The sequence below is a fragment of the Oryctolagus cuniculus genome, chromosome 5 (assembly GCF_051225735.1).
Source record: "Oryctolagus cuniculus isolate XC-2025 breed Fujian yellow rabbit chromosome 5, ASM5122573v1, whole genome shotgun sequence".
In the NCBI taxonomy this organism is placed as follows: domain Eukaryota; kingdom Metazoa; phylum Chordata; class Mammalia; order Lagomorpha; family Leporidae; genus Oryctolagus; species Oryctolagus cuniculus.
Window position 1 is genome coordinate 127,163,726 of NC_142871.1, and position 18,413 is coordinate 127,182,138.

The 18,413-nt window shown below is 41.4% G+C and overlaps 1 protein-coding gene across 8 annotated transcripts in view; it reads right to left on the reverse strand.

Annotated features, from left to right (window-relative positions):
* The window catches only part of UBR2 (ubiquitin protein ligase E3 component n-recognin 2), a 119,317-nt gene that overhangs the window by 16,601 nt on the left and 84,303 nt on the right, over nt 1-18,413 (reverse strand). For 5 of the 8 annotated variants that reach the window (XM_070074089.2, XM_070074090.2, XM_089333954.1 and 2 more), the window contains exons 27-39: nt 16,922-17,031; nt 16,751-16,831; nt 15,986-16,164; nt 15,540-15,739; nt 13,803-13,896; nt 12,445-12,606; nt 10,613-10,713; nt 9,262-9,340; nt 5,731-5,879; nt 5,241-5,296; nt 1,816-1,912; nt 1,523-1,590; nt 33-168 (exon numbers count right to left, since the gene is read on the reverse strand). In XM_070074089.2, the coding sequence (XP_069930190.1) occupies nt 33-168; nt 1,523-1,590; nt 1,816-1,912; nt 5,241-5,296; nt 5,731-5,879; nt 9,262-9,340; nt 10,613-10,713; nt 12,445-12,606; nt 13,803-13,896; nt 15,540-15,739; nt 15,986-16,164; nt 16,751-16,831; nt 16,922-17,031 (1,512 nt within the window). Of the gene's footprint in view, nt 1-32; nt 169-1,522; nt 1,591-1,815; nt 1,927-5,240; nt 5,297-5,730; nt 5,880-9,261; nt 9,341-10,612; nt 10,714-12,444; nt 12,607-13,802; nt 13,897-15,539; nt 15,740-15,985; nt 16,165-16,750; nt 16,832-16,921; nt 17,032-18,413 lie in introns of those variants that run through there. The other 3 variants (XR_016234606.1, XR_011388680.2, XR_016234607.1) reach the window with 3 other exon arrangements.

Genomic DNA, 18,413 nt, shown 5'->3' on the forward strand with positions numbered 1-18,413 from the left:
CTTCGGGAAGCTGACAAAAGGGCCAGAGTTACCTGTGCACGAGGTAAGCAAGATCTGAACGATGTGTGCCATAGTGACCAGATGGAAAATGTGAAGGTCTCCAGTGCCAAGGCTGATCCCTGAAAAATCCTGACACTGCAGCGTGGGGAAAGCAAGCACCAAGCTCACCTAGACACCAAACGCAGACCGTCAGCACACCGCCTGCCATTTAGCTAAGTACATTCCCATCTTCTTCCTGTGAGCCCGTCCAAGCTCAGGCCCCTCCGCTAAGACTTCACTCTTACACGGCATACACATTAGAGAACCCACTAGACCGGTGAGAGGAAATGACTTAAGAGTTAACAGAGTCTTGTCCCGTGGGTCCCCTATACAGTTTATTGTTAGTAACATTTGAAATATCTGCAGTGAATGAGCAGATACAGCATGGGTTTTGGACTCACAAAGATCTAGGTAAGAATCTCAGCTCCTTCTCTTATGAACTTTAATAGGGAAGTTAACACTTCTGAACCTCAGTTTCCCTATTTGCAAATTAGAGATAACATGTATGTGTTTAGAAAATCTCAGAAGTAGGGAACATAGGACTAAATGCAGATGTCTGTGAAAACAGCAGGCACACAATAAATGCTAGCTCTCTGTTAGCCTCTTACTGCCTGTATGGTGGTGCTAGCAGTGGTGACTTTAGGAATAGCAACGGGAACAACAACTGACACTTATCAGGGATAGATTTGCTCAAAACTCTTTACATGCATTGATCGATTCAGTTTTGAAACAATCATATGAGTCAGTACTAACCAACTTACAGGTACAGAATCTGAGGTGCAGAGGTTAAGGGGACAGCACTTGGGGCTGCTGTGTATGGTGGTGTACTCTGGGGCCTGGGAAAGGGAGCCAGTTGAGGTGGGCCTGAAATGTAGCCACACACTGCTTGGCCAGCTCAGAAAGCAGACTTTCTTTGAATCACAGAAATAGACTGTCAGTAAGTAGTATTGACTTGGCTACAAAATAAAATATGTCTAAATATCCAGGTCAAGTTCTAGGCTCCTTGAAAAAAATTTTTTTCTTTGAAAGGCAGAGAGACAGAGACGGATCTTCCATACACTCTTTCACTCTCCAAATGCCTACACCAGCTAGGGCTGAGCTGAGCCAAAGCCAGGAGCCCAGAACTCAATCTAGGTCTCTAGAGTGGGTGGCAGGGAACTGAGTAATTGAGCTACTACCTGGTGTCTTCCAGAGTGTGCATTAACAGGAAGTTGTAACTGAAGCAGAGCTGAGACTTGAACGTGAGCACTTCAATATGGAACACAAGGCAGTCCCAAGTGGTAGCTTGACAGCTGCGACAAACACCCACCCCTAGGCTTCTTAGTATTTCTTTTTGAGACTCATCATAAAGTAATTACACCCAGAAGGGGTAAGAATAGTATCATATGACTGACTCCTTTGTGCCTCGACACTACTCACCAAACCTAAGGCAAAGTTATGCAGTATAACGAAGAGAACTCTAGACTAACAGCAAAATACCTACCAATAGATGAAACATGTCGATATCTAATATGCATGGAAGATCTTCATGGCTATCATTAGGCACCAATGCTAAAGAATTAAAGAACAACACATTAGCATATTTCATGTTGATGCAAGTTAAAATTCATATAATCTAGTTTATCTTTTTGTAAGATATTTATGAATTTAAAAGTTAGAGCTTAAATATGAAAAAACAGTACTACCAAAAATAACTGAAAAGCTATGCTAGTAAAGACAAAATTTTAGAAGATGAGAAATTATTGTAACATATATCACAATATTATCAATACGCACATGCAAAAAGTCTTCCAAAGTGTCCTTGCACCACTGAGAGTGACACCACTGTCCAATGAGCTGCTGCAAATCTTGTTAGTGACCTCAGACAGTCATCCTGAAATAAAGAAACTGACACAAATGACAAAGAAGCCAACACATGAAGTAGTTCTCGTCTTTCAGGAATGCTAGTTCAAGCATAGCTGGAAGTGCAATGTATCTCTCTAGAAGATATGCAGCTGAATCTCTGACATCTTTAATGACATGCTTGTAGCAGAATGATCGGGATGCGAATAGTCTGATTCTGTGCTGCACAAACCGAAGCTATCTCCTTGGTGCTCGTTCTTTCCGGATTACACCTGTGCACACATTGAGTCAGAGAGCAACAGATACTCTCAAGAAGCTCATGCAGGATTTCTTTCTTTTTTAAAATTTATTTATTTGAAAGAGTTACACAGAGAGAGAAGGAGAGGCAGAGAGAGGGAGATGGAGAGGTCTTCCATCCTCTGGTTCATTCCCCAATTGGCCGCAACGGCTGGAGCTGCACCAATCCGAAGCCAGGAGCCAGGAGCTTCTTCCAGGTCTCCCACACTAGTACACGGACTCAAGGACTTGGGTCATCTTCTATTGCTTTCCCAGGCCATAGCAGACAGCTGGATTGGAAGTAGAGCAGCTGGGACTCGAACCAGTACCCATATGGGATGCCAGCACTGGAGGATGCGGCTTTACCAGCTACGCTACAGCGCTGGCCCCATGATGCAGTATTTCTTTATATGTATTCTAAAAAGCTCTAAAATGTAGGAAGTATTGGGAAAATTATGTGTAATCAGATGGTTGCCCAAATCAGAATGTCTGTAGTCAGTAAAATCTGTCACAGATGGGGCAGGTACAGCAAACCTGGGCTAGAGTAAAGTTCATAACCCAGGTCTCATCAATGAGAAACTACATCTGACTCCCTGGGAGTGGGGCCTCGGCAATGATATATTTTAAAGCTCCCTAAGTGCTTCTGATGGGCAGCCAGGTAAGCCTGCCACTGTGCTTGAAGAAGTAATGCCCACTGGAGCTGGAAGTAGAGATCTTTTGGCTTATTTGCTTTTTTAAAGATTTATTTATTTATTTGAAAGGCAGAGTTACAGAGGAAGAGAGGGAGAGACAGAGAGAGAGAGGTCTTCCATTCTCTGGTTCATTCCCCCAATGGCTATGATGGCTAGAACTGGGCCAGCCTGAAGCCAGGAGCTTCTTTCCAGGTCTCCCACATGGGTGCAGGGACCCAAGGACTTGGGACATCCTCTGCTGTTTTCCCAGTTCATCAGCAGGGAGCTGGACTGGAAATGGAGAAGCTGAGACTCAAACCGGCACCCATATGGGATGCCAGCATTACAGGCAGTGGTTTTAGTTGCTATGCCACAATACTGGTCCATCAGCTTATTGTGTGTTTTTCAAAATGTTATTTGGCTCAAAAACAAAACAGGGTCTGGCATTGTGTTGTGTTGTAACAGGTGAAGTTGCTATCTGCAAGGCCTGCATCCATATTTCAAGTTCCAGCTGTTCTACTTCTGATCCAGCTCCCTGCTAACGCACATGGGAAAACAGCAGAAAATAGCCCAAGTGCTTGGGTCCCTGTACCTGCATTGGAGACCCAGAAGAAGCTCCTGACTCCTGGCTTTGGCCTGGTCCAGCCCTGGCCAATGTAGCCACTTGGGGAGTGAACCAGGAACAGGAAGATCTCTCTGTCTCCCTGTAACTCTGACTTTCAAATAAATAAACAAATTTAAAAAAAATAGACTGCATTTAAGGTCTGTGAAATCATCTAGTCCAGCCCTACCAAGATAACCACAGGTGGGAGTTGAAATTCAATAAATCTATAGCAGGCTAATTTTTAAATTGGTAATTTTGTATAGCCTGTGAATGATGTTATAACTATCCAAATGGTCCTTGGCAGAAAAGACTCCCTGCCCCTGTTTTATAAGATCAGTATAATTTTGTATAGCAAAACATTACAAGATAGGAAAGTAATGAGTATCCCTCTTATGAAAATGGATGTAAAAATCTTTTTGAGGCCTCCTTATACACATGACCAAATTGGGTAAGGTGACTGTACATTAATACAGAAACCACATTAGCAGGAAAAAATAGATGCAGAAGAGGCAATGGTATCCAGAGAGGGTAGTCTGAAGTATATAGACTCAAGATCACACATCATATTACAACCAAGACCGATGTGAATTACTGTTTTGCTGATTGACCAGAAAGATACAATTCAGGGGGTAGGTGTTTGGTACAGCAGTCAGACGCTGTTTGGGATGCCCAAATCCCATATCAAAGTGTCTGATTCAACTCCCAGCTCCTCCACTTCTAATCCAGCTTCCTGCTAACATGCACCCTAGGAGGCAGCAAATGATGGCTCAAATACCCGGATCCCTGCCACCCATGGTGGGAGACCCAGATTGCATTCTGAGCTCCTGGATGTGTCCTGGCCCAGACCTGGATGTTGTAAGCATTTGGAGAATGAATCAGTGGATGGAAGGAAGATCTTGCTGTGTTTCTCTCTACCTTTCAAATAAAGTTGAAAAGAAAAAAGGTACAATTCAGGCTCTGTTACATTCCAATCCAGTGAATCCAAAGAGGCCTAGCTATCTATAGTTTTTTAAAAGTTCCAAGAGTATTTTAATATACAACTCCCAATCACGTTATAGAATCTATATTCTTTAAGCCATTAAAAAAAAAAGTGCTGAGATTCTGTTTGCAACAGAAACAAAAGCTAACACATTAGTTGAAGAGTAATCACACTTAACTATATTTTCTACACTGGTTTTTGTTTCTTGGCTAGGTCTGACACCAGGGGTCCTCTCAATCCTGGCTCCTAGGAAGCTTTTAAAAACTATGAATGCTTGAGCATCTTCCGAGACTCTGACTTAACTGGCCCAGAACGAGGGCCTGGGTGTTTTTAGAAACTCCCCACGTGATTCTACATCAATAAAATGAGATGATTTTGCTCTCAAAGGCATTGTTATGATTCACTGTCAGATGCCGGCTACACAGTAAATAGCAGCAAGCTTTGGCTTCATATTCCTTCCTCATCTTCCTAGGCATTAAATATACTCAGCTTGACTCTAATCTGCACATACTTACATTCTGCTTATAAAAGGTGGTCAGATGTGGTACAGTGTGTGTTCTGTTTTCATTTCCCATTCATTATAACATTAAACATTAAAGTAGAAGCACCCTATTTAGTTTTCTGCCCAAGAGCTTGAAAAGAGAAGTAGTTTCTTCCTGAAGTCTATCTAAAAGAGCAAGGAAAAAGAACCCTCAAACATACTTCTATATCTTTAAAGAAACTGGATACCTGCCTAAAACAGTGATTGCAGCTTTTTAAGATTAAGCAGCAGAACTGAATCATCTACTTCCATTTCACCCTTTCATGAACTGAGCCAATTGAGTCTTACCAGTCTGCAAGGCAAAGGACCAAACAATGGTTTATCTTCATCACTCAAAATTCTTTCTGCAGATTAAAAACGGTTGGGATGGTGAGTTTCATATTATGTGTATTTTGCCATAATTAAAAGTAAAAAACAAAAAAAAAACTTTCTGCAGAAAGTACATAATTCAGTTTTAGAATCTTTAAATCACTTCGCAAGAATTAACTTTGGATGAAAAATATAAATGAACACAGATTCCCTTAACTGACAAGATCCTATAACCACTACCAAAACAAGTTCTTTGTTGCTACAGTTCATTTGACTGCCAATCGCATTTTGTCAGTATATCACACTTCCTGTTTCTACAGCTGTTATTTCATATTCCTATTATTTCTATTTCATATTGTTGCCCATTTTAAATATAGGATTTTGCCCATTTAAAAAATATGATTCTGCACCTAATTCTTATCAAGGTATGCTTGTGACTGAAAGAGCAACCCAATCATACATCTCTTACCTATGCTTTGGATGGTGTATGCGCAGCTACCCCAACACATTATGGGCACACGGGGGTCCTCTTCATTGGGATGAACCTTGAGTCCCACCTTATAAGTAGCAGTTCCAAATGTTGTTAGCATTTCTTTTATGCTCTCAGAATAAGGGTTCCTGAAGTGAACATGAATAGAATTGGCTCAAAACAGTATACACACACACTTCAAATGGCTGTTTCTTAACAGTTCTTTGCTATATTGGAATTGGACCACTTACAACGTATCCAGAGTTAACTGCAAGCAGGGGTAGAGATAGGCAAATAGTCTCTGCTTGAGTCGAGAGTTACGTTGTTTGGGTTGAAAACAGGACACTGGGTGAATGTGTAGACATGGAGCCGTCGGATCCATGACCTGTTCCCGTATCCTGAGATGTATACCCATTGTGAACCCACGGCCAGGAGATTAAAGTTCATTCTGCCCTTTGACATTTACAGGTCCCAGGTGAAAATTTGGCAAGGGCCTGATCGCTTTGCTGAAAGGCTCACAAGTCAGGAAGCTCCAACCGGCCCCTGGTATCAAATGAGCTTCTTAGTGCTTTGTTCTTAAACAGTTACCCAAGGACCAATAACCACATACGGAAAAAGAGATGAACCAAAACGAGCAAAAAAAAAAAAAAAAAAAAAAAAGAACTTGGGGGGAAAACAGAGATAATGAAGAAAGCAGAACACTAGAGGATCAATACAAAAGGGCCAACAGTAAGTTAATAGTGGGGCCACCTCAAAGAACAGAAAATCTAAAAGGAGAAAATTATTTAAGAAGCATAAAAAATTCTCAGAATTGAAGGATGTGAATCTTCAGATTTAAGGGTTTACTGAAAACCTAGAAAAATGAACAAAATGATTCATATTAACAAGGAGTATCATAGCAAAATTTTGAAACAGTGGAGATGAAGAAAAGTTCCCAATAATTTCTAGAAGTTAAGGAAGTTATAAAAGAACAGAATCAGAATAGCACTGATTTCTCAATGCTGGGGCTGGTGCTGTGGAATAGTGGGTAAAGCTACCACCTGCAGTGCCAGCATCCCTTACGGGTGCCGGTTCATGTCCCGGCTGTTCCACTTCCGATCCAGCTCTCTGCTATGGCCTGGGAAAGCAGTGGAAGATGACCTAAGTCCTTGGGCCCCTGCATCCGCGTGGGAGACCTAGAAGAAGCTCCTGGCTCCTGGCTTTGGATCAGCGCAGCTCCGGTCATGGCGGCCAATTGGGGAGTGAACCAGTGGATGGAAGATCTCTCTTTCTCTGCCTCTCCTTCTTTCTTTGTGTAAATTTGACTTTCAAATAAAATAGATAAATCTTTAAAAAATATTTTTTTTCTAAATGCTAGCTATCAGTAAAACACTGCCTTCAAAATCTAGATTAAACATTATTATTATTTTTTAATTTATTTATTTGACAGGTTGAGAGGGAGAAGACAGAGAGAAAGGTTTTCCTTCCGTTGGTTCACCCCCCAAATGGCTGCTACGGCCTGAGCTACGCCGATCTGAAGCCAGGAGCCAGGTGCCTCCTCCTGGTCTCCCATGCGGGTGCAGGTGCCCAAGCACTTGGGCCATCCTCCACTGCCTTCCCGGGCCACAGCAGAGAGCTGGACTGGAAGAGGAGCCACCGGGACTAGAACCTGGCACCCCTATGGGATTCCGGCGTTGCAGGCGGAGGATTAACCATGTGAGCCATGGCGCCAGCCCTAGATTAAACATTATTTCCAACCTAGGATTCTACACTCAAACTATTAATCATGCATATGGGTTCAATAAACAGATTTTCAGAAAAGAAAATTTAACACCTACACATCCTTCCTTAGGAAGCTGCAGAAGTGTGTACCTCTGCAAAAGAGGGGCAAATTAAGAAAGAAGATACACAACCACACGACACCGGTCAAAGGAAGTCTCAGGGTGATAGTTGTACCTGTCCTGGTTGGTACAGGAAGATACAAGATGGGGTGAGGGCAGGAAGGGATTTGAGGAGAGAAGACCACCTGAGAGGTTTGAGCATTTGGAAAGAGTTGTTAGAAATCTGACAGATCTACCGAACCATTTAGGAAAAACAAAACAAAACAAAGCAAGTACAAGAGAATGACAGGGTAAGTATTAACCACATGCAAGATGAAAATTGTAGACAAAGGAAAAAATAATTATAACACACATTTAGCAGAGGAAACATGGTTATAATGTAAAAACTAAGAAGTGATTTAACTAAAAATGACGAAGTAACTTATAGTTACAGAGAAAATGGTTTACAAACACCTAAGAAGTGCCCTCACTTCACAGATGCGGGAACTGAGGTACAGGGAGGTCAAGTAGTTTGTTCGAAGTCAAACAGCTAATGGACAGCAGTGTGGCTCCAGAATCTATGCTATACCTTGCAGCCTGTTGACTGTGAGGTAAAATAGGGTTTAAAATACTCTAAAAAAATTATTCATTGGGGCTGGCACTGTGGCAGAGAAGGTTAAGGCCTCCGCCTGCAGCACTGGCATTCCATACGGGTGCTGGTTCAAGTCCCAGCTGCTCCTCTTCATATCCAGCTTCCTGCTAATGGCCTGGGAAAGCAGCGAAAGATGGCCCAAGGGCTTGGACCTCTGCACCTGCATGGGAGACCCAGATGAAGCTCCTGGTTCCTGGCTTCAGACTGGCTCAGCTCCAGCCATTGCGGCCATTTGGGGAGTGAATCAGCAGATGGAAGACCTCTCTCTCTGATTCTGCCCCTGCCTCTGCCTCTCTGTAACTTTGCCTTTCAAATAAATAAATCTTCAAAAATAAATAAATAAAATCTTAAAAGAATTATTTACTTATTTATGAGAGAAAGAGAGACAGAATCCCTCCTCCATCTGCTGATTTACTCCACAGGATGTCTGCAACTGCTGGGGTTAGGTCCAGGCAAAAGCTCAGAATCAGAAACTCAATCCAGGTTTCCTATGAGGGTGGCAGGCACCACAGGCACCCAATTACTTGAGCCATCACTGCAGCCTCCCAGGATCTGCAGTAGCAGGAAGCTGGAGTCAGCAGCCAGAGCTGGACATTGACTCCAGGCACCTTGATATACGATGTAAATGTATTAAGCAATGACTTAACCACTATGCCAAACGCCCACCCCAATACTTCGGTTTTGATCCTGGGTTACCAAGAGGCTGGTGGGGCCATAAATAGAACTACGGAAGTCAGAAGGAAGCACAAGACTTGGTAGGGAAGCTGAGTGTTTTGGATTTCCATGTCCTGATGAATTACTAAGGACAGCCAGATAAAGAGACACAGTAGGGGATCAGCAATGTAGACTAGGAGAGGGTAGTTAACAGTTAAACAGGCAACATGGTTTTTCGACTTAAAAAAATACATACACACATATTTCAACAAATATCATCATGTAATGCTTAAACTTCAGAATTTAAGATTAGTTCTTATAACAATTTTGCTCCCTAGCTTACCAAATCACTTTCTTACTAACTGTTGATACTAAATTTTCATTTAAAATAGGCCAAATTTAAAAGGAATAAAAGAATATACTCACTTAGGTTGAAAATCAGGCCTGAACCCTTCAGGTAGCTGTAATTCATTCACCTTTTCTACATTCTTTGAAGAGGCGGTATCTACAGAAATAGGCATTTTTTTAACCATTATTCAACAAATCACAATGTCTCTATAAATTTCTGCCATATAGGTCATAGAAATAGATATAAAAAAAAAGGATGAAAATAAAAAATTTCCACAAACAGAAACCTGCATAGCATCCATGTAAAGCATGGACTACAGGCACTGCAGGCAGCAGCTTTGCCCACTACGCCACAGTGCCTGCATCCCATATGGGTGCCAGTTTGAGACCCAGATGCTCCACTTCCGATCCAGCTCTGCCGTGGCCTGGGAAAACAGTAGAAGATAGCCCAAGTCCTTGGGCCCTTGCACCCATGTGGGAGACCCAAAGGAAGCTCCTGGCTCCTGGCTTCAGATCGGTGCAGCTCTGGCCGTTGCGGCCAACTCGGGAGTAAACCAGTGGATGGAAGACCTCTCTCTCTCTCTCTCTCTCTCTCTCTCTCTCTGCCTCTCCTTTTCTCTCTGTGTAATTGTGACTTTCAAATAAAATAAATAAATCTTAAAAAAGAAAAAAAAAAAAGCATGAACCACTGTCGTGGTTGACCAAGGCATTTTCTTCAGTTCCCTGCGGGCAGTATGGGGTGCAAGAAGCCTCTGATTCGGCTCACAGTCGAGCAAGTCACATGGCAGAACCAGAGCCAGCTCTTCAGCACTCAGCTACATCTTCCACACCCCCAGAAGGTTTTCAATAAAATGAGGGACTAAGTGAGGAGTACTTACTATAAACTTCACATGAGCTTATAAGTTTTCAAGGAATGAAGAATAATGTAACAAAGCAAAATTTAGCTTATAAAGAGAACTGGAATGAGTCAAACCATTCAACGGGAGGTTTCAATTTTAAATATTTCAAAAGAAAAAGATTTTATCTATTGGAAAGGCAGAGTGACAAAGTGACAGAGAGAGAGATCCATCTTCCAACTGCTGGAAGGGAGTTAAACAAGCAACATGGTGACAGCAATAGCTAGGCTGGGCCAGGTCAAAGCAAGGAGCCCAGAACTCCAACTGGGTCTTCCCCACGGGTGACAGAGGCTCAAGCATTTGGGCCATCTTCCTCTGCCTTCCTAGGCACATTAGCAGGCAGCTGGACTAGAAGTAGAGTAGCCAGCACTCAAACTGGCACTCTGATTTAGGATGCTGGCATCCCAAGCAGTGGCTTAAAATGCTGTACCACAATGCTAATCCCTCACTTTTAGATACTTTTTAAACAGTATTTTCTGGAAACACATTTCTAAGGATCTCAGACTGCAAGGAAACATGAAAACAGAACTTACCAGAAGCACTTCCTGCTTTCCTAAGAGCTTGTAATGCTTTTATTTGCTGAGATACTGTTCTGATCCATTGGGACAGATTTGGTTGGTCTGAAAAATTTAACCTAGAAAAGATGACAGAACATTTAGCACTTCACTGTTGTTGCTTAGTTTAAGATATAAAAAATTTCTTAAATGATCACAGGCACACAGATATGATTTAGATATAATTCCAATATTGAGGAGAAAAACAGCCAGGGGAAAATTTAGAAAAGAAACCAGAATAGATATAGGCCAATGGAAATAAAAATATATTATTTGTTAAGTGATGCTAATGACATTGTTAAAAATTTCACTCAGTTTTTCAGAACTGGAATTTAATAGACTTTCTTAAATACCACAACTACCGGTGCTACTAATACATATTAAGTGCTGATGATATGAGAAGCATGCAGTAAAGCATGTTGCTGTGCACCTCTTACAGTACTAGATTTAATCCTCAAAATACTCCTATTAAGCAGGTTATTTTACTGTCCCCACTTACAGATGAGGAAACTGAAGTTTGAAGCTTTGTAACTCAACTAAGGCCATGATAAGGGATAGAGCTGTCATTCAAATTCAGTTCAGTCAGACTCCAAAGCCTGTCTTTTTATGACAGTATTCCATTATGACCGTGCCATGGCCGACTCTCAAGGGAGAAAAACAAAATCTGAACCACAAAAGTGACAGGTGAAACCCTCAACCAACAATGACTAATTTCTTTACCAGCTCAAGTGCAGGTAAGCACCAAGCTGTTCTTTCACAATGAAAAAGCATAAACTTACATTCAAATCTACTATTTAAAGAACATTTTGCGGTAGAACAGACTAAAACACCAAAGCTTGACCCTCCAAACTGAAGAGAGAAATTTACTTTTAAGTTTTATGTATTTGAAAGAGTGACAGACATGGGGACAGAGATCTTTCATCCCCTGGTTCATTCTCCAAATGCCTGCAACAGCTGGGACTGGGCCAGGCAGAAGCCAGGAGTCCAGAGTCTGTCTGAGTCTCCTTTGTGGGCGGCAGAAACCCAAGTACTTGGGTGATCATCTTCTGCCTCCCAGGCAAATATATAGGAGGCCGGAGAGGAAGTGGAAGCAGGACTTGACCCCAGGAACTCAGATACAGGATGTGGTATCCCAAGCACTGATTTACCCAGTTGCACAATGGCTGCCCCTGATGTTACTTTGAATTGAATAAAAGTAACAGTACCGAAATAGATGATTTATATTCTTAAATTAGTATTTGTGCTTGTAAGAAGGATATCATAATTCCAAACTGAGAAATAACATTCAGATTTGAATGGTAGATAGTATATAATTTATATTTGGAATGAATATATTCAATATTCTTATTAACTAAAAGTATCTTAAAAATGGTGAAACTACAGGAATTTTCCATTTTAAATACACCAACAGATTTTCATGTTTTAGTCTTCTTCCTAAAGCTACTACTGACCCAAAAATTGCCAAACATTGAATTCAGTTGTTAGACTGGTCAGCAAGGTCAGGCGGCACTGCCCTTTTCTGCTTAGTGGGTATCCCTTAGAGATAATGAGGGCCATACTTAAAACAGGCTCCCTAGAAGTAAAGAGAGTTTTCATGAATACACAGGAATATTCCAACTTCCTGAGTATGGTATTGGCCTGTTCCTATCTGAAAACCGAAATCACATTACTATAGGTCTGCCAGAAGAAATGACTAAGTAAAAAGTTTGAAAAGTATCTGGGAAACACTATGCAATTACCTCAACTTATTATTTCGTTATCTTCATAGCAAATTACTGCTTCATTACGAGGCAATATGGGCTATAACTTACCTGTTGAAAATATTCCTTGGAGGAAGCAGCAGAGGAATAACGGTGTTACTCAAGCATTCACAAAGGGGGCAAAGGAATTCTCCATTTTCTACATCATAGCTCGTATGTAAGCGTAACCTCTGTTGCCTTCGCTGTTCTTTAGCTTGAACGGAATCAAAATACCTTTACAATTAGAGAACATGAGGTATCAAAACAGACGGCAATTTATATCAACAAGAGTCACAAGCTTCAATGTTTTGAATAATTTGTTTTCACAAATACTTCAGATATGAAAATATTAAAATGAGCAGAATTATTTGGGCACTGGCACTATTGATTTTTGAGTCATATTAATCATAAAAATGGATTAAGAGTTGTAAAGCAGGAAAAAAGAAACTGCCTTGCAATTAAGCATTCACAGAGAAGCAATGGGATTTCCTGGTGCCACTGCCGTCTGGCCACTTCCACAGGGTGTTGGCTACTTGTCAGGGGCAGTTCAGGTAAGTCAGTGAGAACAGTGCTACAATGATGGCACTGATGTAGAACAAGTTCAGGATTACCACATCTGAGCATCAGATGTGAGCCATTACAATCTTGGGAAGTAACGGGAAGTAAGCTTCAGAATCAAGAGCTGTTGACCGTGGACCTGAAGGAAGACAGCATTATTCTTCCAGGGTCTATCCCATTGAAAAAAAATCCCCTTTTTGACTCAGTTTGCTCATAAATACAGATCCACTTCTTTCTTTTGGAGGAATAAAGGGGAGACTGTGATACAAAGCTACACTAAAAACACATTTGACATACTAATTTTTTTTTTTTTTTTGACAGGCAGAGTGGACAGTGAGAGAGAGAGAGACAGAGAGAAAGGTCTTCCTTTGCCGTTGGTTCACCCTCCAATGGCCGCTGCGGCAGGCGCGCTGCGGCCAGCGCACCGTGCTGATCCAAAGGCAAGAGCCAGGTGCTTCCTCCTGGTCTCCCATGTGGGTGCAGGGCCCAAGCACTTGGGCCATCCTCCACTGCACTCCCGGGCCATAGCAGAGAGCTGGCCTGGAAGAGGGGCAACCGGGACAGAATCTGGCACCCCCACCGGGACTAGAACCCAGTGTGCCGGCGCTGCAGGCGGAGGATTAGCCTACTGAGCCGCGGCGCCGGCCTTGACATACTAATTTCTAAGCTACTCTTTTACATCTATGACAAAGCAAATCAATTTTAGTTGTTACTTATTAGGCAACGATATGGAACAGTTTCTCTAGGTCTTTTACCCTTTTTCTAGAGTTTCCTTTATTATTATTATTATTTCCTAGGTATTTCCTTTATTTAAAAATTCAATTTTGAGTTCAGGTAAGCTTCTCTTGACTAATATTAAGAATATAAATTACCTTTGCCAACAATGGGCATGCATAACGTGCCCACAGCTGCCAGTGTGCGTTCCACAAGACAGGTCGGGGTGCATGAATAATGGATCATATTTTTCTGCATTGTAAAGCAAACAAAAAACAATACAAGATAAAACAAACAAGCATTTAATTTTCCTATAATAAGTGTGTAACTTATTGTGAGATTCTTGACAAGGACTTGTAAACTCAAACTGAGATTTTTATCATCCTGAACGTAGTAACAAGGGTCGGTGCTGTAGCATAGTGGGTAAAGCCACTGCCTGCAGCACTGGCATCCCATAAGGGCACCAGGTTGAGTCCTAGCTGCTCCACTTTTTTATTTTATTTTATTTATTTGAAAGACAGAGTTACAGAGAGAGGTAGAGACAGAGAGAGAGGTCTTCCATCTGCTGGTTCACTCCCCAGATAGCCACATGGCTGGAGCTGTGCCAATCTGAAGCCAGGATCCATGAACTTCTTCCGGGTCACCCATGTGGGTGCAGGGGCCCAAGGACTTGGGCCATCTTCTACTGCTATCCCAGGCCACAGCAGAGAGCTGGATTGGAAGAGGAGCAGCCAGGACTAGAACCGGAGCCCATATGAGATGCCGGTGCTTCAGGCCAGGGCTTTAACCCGCTGCGCCACAGTGCTGGCCCCTGCTCCACTTCTGATCCAGCTCTCTGCTATGGCCTGGGAAAGCAGTAGAAGATGGCCCTTGTACCCACGTGGGAGACATGGAAGAAGCTTCTGGCTCCTGGCTTCAGATTGGTCTAGATCTGGCCGTTGTGGCCATTTGGGGAGTGAACCAGAGGATAGAAGACCTCTCTCTCTCTCTGCCTCTGCCCCTATGTAACTCTGTTTTTCAAATAAATAAGTAAATCTTTAAAAAATAAAATAAAATAAAAAAGAACAGTAACTAAACATCTCTGAATTGTAAACTGACACTGCAACTTGGTTTTTAGCTATATCCAATTTTTTAAAAGTTTCACACTTTCAGGGCATTGGGACAGTCCAATTCCCTCCATTATGCCCTGATGCCCTGAGACCAAGGTAAAAGGGATAGTCTTGCTGGGTCATGATGACCTGTGATAATAACAAAACAGATGTTTAGTCATTTATGATTATCTCCTAGAAGGGTCAGCGTAAAGACATTCGGGCAGAGAACAACCACCTCACTGCACCAGAGCCAGAGTGACCACAGAGTACCTAAGCCCATACAGTCCAGAGAGGGAAAAGAAAGTGACTCAGTCTTTCATCTGGTGCTAGTTTGTATACTCAAAGGAGATGAAAACTGGAGACAAACAACATCTGACTTGTTTGAGAAATTTTTTCAATTCTCTACATAAATTAATATAATCTTAGAAATTCTATGACACTGCTTCTCACATAGGGAACTCAAATCACTGTTCTCAGGACATTCCACTCTCGCTCTATCTATGAGACAAAATATTACTGCTGTTTTAGTGTGCCAACCAATTGTCAGGACTTTACAAGTATGCTGAAGGATGGAAAAGACTGCTGGTTACCAGAGCTTTTCACTGGATCCCTGCTCCTTTTCAGGCTGTGTCAGACATGCTATTTAACCTTCTGGAGTCAGATGGGGAATTCCCGCCTACATTACTCGCCAAAGATGCCACCATGCCTATGGAGGCATTATTAGACTAACAAAATCTCTGATTCCAACTACACTAACCAACAGTCATTATTAACAGGGAGGATGAAGATTTAGCCATAACTTACCTGGATCCTGAATGAATTTATTTCTGTTTTTTGACAATACAGTTGATCTTTGAACAAATGCTGCCAAGACCATTGCACTGTCTTCCACTTTAACTTCTTGCTCCTCTTGACACAATATACAGGTAACAAACTGTCTTTGTTCAGAGATCTGCGTTTTTGCAGGCCCCAATGCTATAAGTGTCTTATCTGAAACCACAGGGCTGCAAAAAAGGTTATGAAATTAATTAGCCTAAGAAGTTTCTATATAACCAAAAAATAGAGTCTGTTGTGTCCATAGTTAATACATGATTCTGATTTTTAAAAGGTTAATTCTTCTGGCCAGAGGCCACAAAATATACCTGCCAGTTCTATTAAATTACTTTAGGAGCAAAAGTATATTTACCAGGGGGTGTATCTACAGTTGAGAATTACTGATTAAGACGTTAATATCTTTTTTTTTTTTTTACCTATTATCAAGAACAGCAGAGGAAGAGGCATCCAGTTCTAGCGTCTGCTGAAAGAGCTCTTTGTTCTCGTCAATGAAATGCCGCTGCATCTCAGACATCTGGGCCATGATCTTCTCTCGACGCAGTCTAGCAATCTCAGCTTTTCTCTTCCTTTCTGCTTTGTCTTTGTCTCTTGAACTCTGAAATTATACTTCATTAAATCAGAACTTCTCAATGCTGTGGACATTTTTATCTAAAGCAGAAATATCTTTATTATAAATATTAATTAAAAATTATTCTACAATCTCAAACAATTAATCTAACCTGTTTAAAAAAAAGCAGAACAAATAAGTTATTACAACAAATAAGGATAAATAGTAGCACATTAAACTTTTTTTTTTTTTAAGATTTTATTTATTTATTTGAGAGGTAGAGTTACAGACGGTGAGAGAGAGAGGGAGAGACAGAGAGAAAGGTTTTCCTTCTGTTGGTTCACGCCCCAAACGGCTGCACCGGCCGGAGCTATGCTAATCTGAAGCCAGGAGCCAGGAGCCTCCTCTTGGTCTCTCCCACGTGGGTGCAGGGGCCCAAGCACTTGGGCCATCCTCCACTGCCTTCCCGGGCCACAGCAAAGAGCTGGACTGGAGGAGGAGCAACTGGGACTAGAACCGGGGCCCATAGGGGAAGCCCGTGCCGCAGGTGGAGGATTAACCTAGTGAGCCACAGTGCTGGCCCCTCACAGCAAACTTTCTACAGTTTCCCAGTATCACACTTTATTTCTCATACCTCTTCCATTATGGTTCCCTCTGTCTCGGCCACAGGACTGGTAGAAGAACTCTCCCTGATCTTCTTAATAGCATTAAAAGTCTATGGTGAAAAGTGAAACATTATCACAAAGTACAAATAACAAATGCCTAATGTTTTTCACAAAAAGCAGAGTGATGCAGAGCATTTTACCTTTAATATCCACCTAATCATGTCTTTATGGACTTCTAGGTAGGGTGCATTTTGCAGTGTTTCCAGCATGGCCAAGATGCTAGGAGAGTTGTTTGGTGCTTCACCAGGTTCTAAGTCAGAAAAATAAAAGGTACAACAACAGCTAACACTTCATAGTGCTTGCTCCTCTGCACAAGAAGGTAAATGCAGTTGCTGAGAACATCTGTAGCCCAACATTTTATTATAGCTCTACTTGCTAGAGATCTTTAATGCTTCTACAGAATGTGACATATTTATATTTTACAAAGAAGTCGCTAACAACTAGAATTCTTTAAGTATTCAAAATCGACTTCTTATACCAAATGATTATTTTAACATAGCCTCTAGAAAAATTAAATAAAGATAGCTTTAAAATTTAAAAGTCTGGTCTCTTCACAAACATGGTTTCAGTTAAAAAACAAACAAAAAACAACCCCCAAACCCAAAAAAACCCATCTAGCTAAGTAAGTAAAGGAATTAGGATTATGGGGGTGCACATATGAATTAAATAGATCTATTTGTTTTGAGCTTTTTAACAAAAACTAGATTTGAAATAAATTTTCCCAAGAATTTATTGTGTCTTTATTTGAAGAAAAAATATAAAAAGTCAACTCCATGTTCTCAAAATTACATATAATTCAATATGAACCAATTCAGCTTACAGTCAGAAACATCCAATTTTAATGTTCTTGATTAAAGTGCTGCCATTCTTACAAAATGTTCCTCTTTGTAAAGCAGGGCAAGAGACTGAATTATGTGATCATCAATATTTTTCCAAATCTAAAGTTCTAAGCTACATGTCGGGGATGTGACTCTTGATAAGAGAGAAGTTTCTTTGGAAAAATATACATAGTGTGTCTTAATCATAAAATATTGAAAGAGAAGTAAGTAATACACAGAGAAAATGACTGAGAAAATGAGAACCTGACAGCGATGAGTGAATGCAATTGGGAAATTTTTTGTGTGATTATCCTTAAGTGCAAATGTGAGAAAGAAGGCACAAAAGACACATCCCCAGGGAGAACCCTGGTGGACAAATGAGTAGGGGATGATGGGAACCAGAGGAAGAGTCTTCAGCGGGGGAAGGCAGTTTTCCATCTGACTCCCACTTACATAGGATGAGGGCAGAAAGGGAAACCAGAAATCTAGCAGCAATGGGACTACTTCCTCCCCATTCTACAATCTACTATTCCCTCAGTCATCATTACATAGAAGCAATGGCACTGAACGGTTAGAGAAATAATCCATGTCAATCCAGGAATCCACAAACTCCTATTACAACACATCAATTCATCTAAAAACACCTCAGCAAATGGCTGCTTGCAGTTTTGATGCAGGGATGAAGCTGGGCACCTGTAGTGCCAGAATGCAAGGAGGCATTCAATACTAACGAGGCTGGGAGAAAAGACTTCAGTTCAGAAGCCAAATGAATGGACTCCACTGATCAAAACTGGCATAATCTGAGCATCAAAAG